Source organism: Etheostoma spectabile, chromosome 13 (genome assembly GCF_008692095.1).
Source record: "Etheostoma spectabile isolate EspeVRDwgs_2016 chromosome 13, UIUC_Espe_1.0, whole genome shotgun sequence".
Lineage (NCBI taxonomy): Eukaryota > Metazoa > Chordata > Actinopteri > Perciformes > Percidae > Etheostoma > Etheostoma spectabile.
The window spans coordinates 8299946-8305526 of record NC_045745.1 but is presented as its reverse complement, the minus strand read 5'-3'; the positions used below and the strand labels follow the sequence as shown (position 1 = coordinate 8305526).

At 40.5% G+C, this 5581-nt stretch overlaps 1 protein-coding gene across 1 annotated transcript in view; it reads right to left on the bottom strand.

Moving 5' to 3' along the window:
- dbn1 (drebrin 1) overlaps positions 1–5581 on the bottom strand; it is a gene marked incomplete at its 5' end in the record, with an annotated part of 31361 nt that overhangs the window by 12966 nt on the left and 12814 nt on the right. The window contains 3 exon segments of the mRNA XM_032534608.1: positions 493–607; positions 858–914; positions 3063–3120. Coding sequence (XP_032390499.1) covers positions 493–607; positions 858–914; positions 3063–3120 — 230 coding nt within the window.

The window sequence follows — 5581 nt, the reverse complement described above, 5'->3', positions numbered from 1 at the left end:
CCCTAACCCCCTAAACCCTAACCCACCCTAACCCTAAACTCCTAACCCTCCCTAACCCTAACCCCCTAACCTTTCCTAACCCCCTAACCCCTAATCCTCCGAAACCCTAAACCCCTACTCCTCCCTAACCCTAACCCTAACCTTTCTGTTGCTTTTTACCACATTTCTGACAGTTCATCCAAAATTTTGGTGTCCAAAATGGCATTTTCTTTGTCATTTTTACCAACCAAACTGTAAGTGACAAGACTATATGAGACATGCATTAATACTATCAAAGATATTTGACCTTTTCGATGACATAACAGCAATAAACTATACATGTCTGACCCTTGATGTGGTTTTAATTTCCCAGTTTGGCCCTTAGTGAAACTGAGCTTGACACACACGGATGACAGCCTCAGACTTTTAGAGTCTCAACGTTGTTCCAGTTTTTACACAAGACCAAAATGCGACCCTACAAGATGATTGTTAGGCGAGTTTAATCGTGGTTACCGGTCCTGTGGATGGAGACGGGTGAGGTGTCGACGCTGATGGTCATGGCTCTCTCTTTCTGCTTGAAAAACTCCCGAGGGTTTCCTGACCGCTGAGCGATGATGGCCTTCGCCTCCTGGAAACACACACAGATGAAGATGGTTTACGCTGTTCAGAGCTGCTTGGTGTTCAGCAAAAAGGAAGAGCAAACAGACAAGGCGTTGTGAAATGATTTAACAAGCTTAATCCTGCAGGAAAGTTCGATTTCTTCACTGAGGACTACAGTAGAAATCCTTTATAAGAGTAAAGGTCCTCCCGAGAAATGACTTTTTGATTCTGCTTTTTGTTTTTAAGTTTTGTTTTTAAAGATACTCAATCAGACTCACCTCCACCTCAGTCTCTTTCTTATCCAGGTTCAGGTCGTCGAGGCTCAGCTCTGCCGCCTAAAGAGAGGAAGAACACAAATAAAGATGCAGAAGAAGAATTGAATTCAATTCAGTTTTATTTATGGTATCAATTCATAATAACAAGAGTTATCTGGAGACACTTTACAGATAGAGCAGGTCTAGACCACACTCCAGAATTTACAAGGACCCAACAGGTCTAGTAGTTCCCTCCAAAGGAAGCAGCAGGGCCACAGTTGCGAGGAAAAACTTCCTTTTAGGCAGAAACCTGGGACAGACCCAGGCCCAGACCCAGGCCCAGACCCAGACCCAGACCCAGGCTCTTGGTAGGCGGTGTCTGACGACCGGTTGGGGTTAGAATGAAGAGTGGCAACAACAGTCCCAAAAAATAGTAGTTTGTAGTAGTTCTTTGTAGTAGTTTGTGGCATAGCAGGACAAAATAAGAAATAACCTAGCGGCAAAACAGTTTTTTTGAGGATTCAAACCTATAGCTGAGAAAAGGGATTCAAAATCCAGACTTTCTGGGAATGTTTCCTGTCAAAAGAAGCATCAAAATGTTTCTACACTGTGAAAAGTACTTACTTGTATCAACTTAAATAGTAAGTGAACAAGATGCATTAATTATTTTAAGTTTTAACAACTGTTTTTCGGATTGTGCTGCCAATCTAATTATAATAGTTGAGGGCGAGGGTGTTTACGTTGGTAAGGTCCCACTTTATAAGGTTTTTTAACATTCCCCCTGCCTGCCTATGGGGCTAGAAATGGCAATTGTGGGACTGGCTCTAGTGGCTGTAGTCCTGCATCAAGGCTGGATTTTGGGAAGAGACTTCAGATTTGGTATTAGGGGACCACTAAGGCCACAATGTCATGGGACCTTTAAAAAAGAAAAAAGGGCCCCAGAAGATTGTCAAAAGTGTGAAACACTTAATTTCCTGCATTCTGGTGAATTTGTACTCATCAATGTATGGTGCAATATCTTTAATTACTATTAGATTTTTTTAAATAGTCTTCCTTATTATTAAATGTTTTGCATATTCCAAACATCACTAGTGAGAAAGAAAAGAGACGTATGTGCAAGGTTAAGATGGTGTGGTCCACTAAGGGTCTAAGTCTGAAGTGGTTGGGAAACTATTCACAGTATTTCCAGGTCAGGAGGATCTATGGTCGGCGCCCCCTGAACGGTTCCTATTACCTCTTTTGGGATTCGTCGTTTCAATTGTCTTAAGGGGGGGACAAATCTACGGGAATCTAATTCTTTGGACAAACAAACAAGACACTGCTCTCTTATTGCAGCGCCACTAGAAGTTATGATTAGGATTCCTCGGGGTGGGATTATTTGGCGAAGCAGCCAAGTCACTGACGCCCTGCTGGTTGTTTTTCCTCTTTCAGCAGTCACAAAGCACGGCAAAGTCACCGCTGTGCCTGTAGGAACTCACCTTGAGGACAGAGATTCAAATCTGGCTGAAAAATAACACACACACACTCCACTGATGGATGATGAATACTCTGTCACTGCCAGACTTTAATATTTTGTAGAGCACACACACAGCGCATGACCACTCCCTTAAATTACAAACCCTACTCTCAGACAAATTGATTTCATTTTTTGTGGCACAGCGTGACAAAAGAAATCTGACATCTTCACTTTTTTTGGGGGGGAAGGCAAGTGATGGTTTGATGGGCCGAGGAAACAGAAACAGGAAGAAAAAGCATTTACACTTCCAAGAAGAAGAAGGGAGTCTCCAGGAGTGAGGCCTTTCACATATAGTACAAATATAAGACGGATCGTTATGTTATGATGATGATGATGATACAGTATATGATGTTGTAATCTGACTAGGATTAACTCATTCATATGCAAAATAGGACAAATCTATCCCTAAAATCTGACTCAAATAGTTTTGAATAGTTTTGAATGTTTCACCACAATGAGTGATGAATAACCAGCGGAGTCATAATTGCAGATTTACAAAGTCAGAGTCAAAAGTCCTTTTACTGGTCTCCTTAAGGAGAAATCTGTTTTTGACATTGAGTAACTTACTTAGCTGCAAGAGTTACAGATACAGGGTTAAAACCAATTAAAAGACAAATGGACAGTCGACATATGGGCGACTCTAAAAGGGGGCCGTGCAGATTGCAGATTTTCTATACTAAATAAGATAAAAGCCATACTTCAAAAAGACTTACAATGGTGGTCTGGCTCCGCAACCTCTCTTTGGCCTCTTCCTCTTCCTGCAACTTCTTCCTGTTCTCACACACATAAACACACAGCTTAGATGATAATAAACACTCCTGAGACCCGGGACATACTGCGTCAAACCCAAACCAGAGCCCCGCGGTCCGATAACGATCAGTCTTGGAGGTTAACCCTCGGAGGTCTAAGGGCATTTTATTTCCACATATTCTTAAATTTACCTTTTTAACCCTCATGTTGTCCTTGGGTCAAATTTGACCCACTTTTTTTTTTAGAATAGAATATATATATAAATTATATAAAAATTGCAAGTTGTACAGAATGCAGAAGCAAGACTTTAGTCTAAGACCAGCAGGAGATCACACATTACTCCGATGCTGAAGGCTCTTCATTGGCTACCAGGAGGTTTTAGAGTGCATTTTAAAATTTTAATCCCTGCATGGTCAAGCTCCCCCTTACATCCAGGATCTACTACACTCCTGGTCTCTCTCTGAGGTCCTCAGACCAAGACCTTCTAATTGTCCCCAGAACACGTTTTAAAACCAGAGGTGATCAAGCCTTTTCCTCTGGACCTCTCTCCTTTAGCTTTGAGAGCTTTGGATTCTGTGGAAACTTTTAAAAAAACACCAGAAGACACGTCTTTTTAGACAAGCTTTCAACCAGCAACACGGCTCAGTATTTTATGTGTTGCCGTTTTATTTGTTTTTTTACAGTAAAGCACTTCGTGACCCTTCTTGTCTGTGAAAGGTGCGTTAGAAATAAAGTTTACTTACTTACAAAAAATTTGTCATCAAAAAAAGCACTAAAAATATCAAAAAACTTTGGAAAAAACACCAAAAACATTTTTAAAAAAATCACCCACAACATTAAAAAAAAGTGACAAAAATGTTGGAAAAAGCGTTCATAATTAAAAAAAAAAAAAAGTGACCAACGTGTTTTTTTTCCATGGTCGACGGGAAGACAACACCAGAGGTAAGGTATTTGGATATAACCGATCCACGTGTGTTAGATCTAACTCATGCTAGTGATGCCCAGATGTCTTCTTCTAGAGCAATGTGTAACGAGACAATTCGGCGTTGAAGTTGGCTTCACGAAATTCCTCAAATCTCTTTAGAAAACCAACCTTAACTTATGATGGGTTCACCAAAGTCTAACGCGGTTCTACAGCCGCCCCCGTGGAGGAGGCGGTCCTCGTAATCCACCGCAGTTTCAAATGCCGACACAAAGGAAACGGACATTGGCGGAGCTACAGACATCTGGCATCAGTGTTCGTGATAAAAGTACAGACTTACACATGAACTGTTTTAATCTTCCAGCAGGTCCTGGGGACTCTCTCGGTCACGGTAGCCGGTTTTGATCTTAACCCTTGTTTGGTATACAGGTCAAATTGACCCATTTCAAGAAGAAAAATGGTGCAAGTTGCATGTTTTCTACCTGAAATCAACGTCCTTTCCTTATTTCCTGTGATAAACATGTATTCCCGACTCATTACAGAACATTATTCTAGATATGACCACTTATGTTGTTTCCATAGTGGATTTTTAACATGAATTATAACATCATGACAAAAACCCCACTTCCATTTTTAATTGTGTGCTAGTACAGACTGATGCAGTCCCTAAACATAGATGTTATTTAATTTACGAGAGGGTCCCAAAACTGAAGACAATACAAGGGTTAAGCTTTAGAAGGTTTGTGAGATTAATTTCATGACCATCATAATCTTTATTATCGTCAGTGAGTGTCCTGATTTATTAAAAATGCAAAATGAGATATCTTTTCAATCATATAATCGCCCATTAGAAAAACATTACCAGAGCAATATGAATACTAATGTGCAAGGGAGGCCATCTAGTTTATGAAAAACAGAAAAAATAAGTAATATAAACTTAACAATTTCAAATACCACTTACAAAACATAATCATTTCCCCATTTTAAAAAAGCCTTGCGGTAATTTCGGCAGGTTTGCAGCTCGAGCATGTACAACTCCGGCAGGATTCACTCATTCATATGCAAAATAGGACAAATCTATCCTTAAAATTCTGTTCATAATAGTATTCATCTCTATATTTCTTCAGTACATATCCATGTCCTGTACCTATGGAACCAGTGTATATCCTGCACCCGTTGCTATTGCACTTCTGGTTAAACCTACCTGGACCTGGACCTGTAAAGTACCTGTGTAATGACAATAAAGTTGAATATATTCTAATCTAATCTAATCTAATCCAAATTATTAAAAACAATCATGTGTATAATGGAGACTCATGTGTCTTTTCCACCAAGCCAGTTCTGGTGCTGGTTCAGAGTCAGTTCCAAATATTAAACCGGTTCTTTGCTTTTCCACACGAATAAACCTGGTTCTGGGCCAAGAAAACAGGTTCCAACTCAGCACCAACTCGGCGCTGGTCTAGAGATAAGAACCGGGTACATCAGGTGCTGGGGGGGGGGGGTTATCATGACGTTCAAGAACAAAAACTTCTGGTGGCCATTTTGAAAACCCCGGTCAGC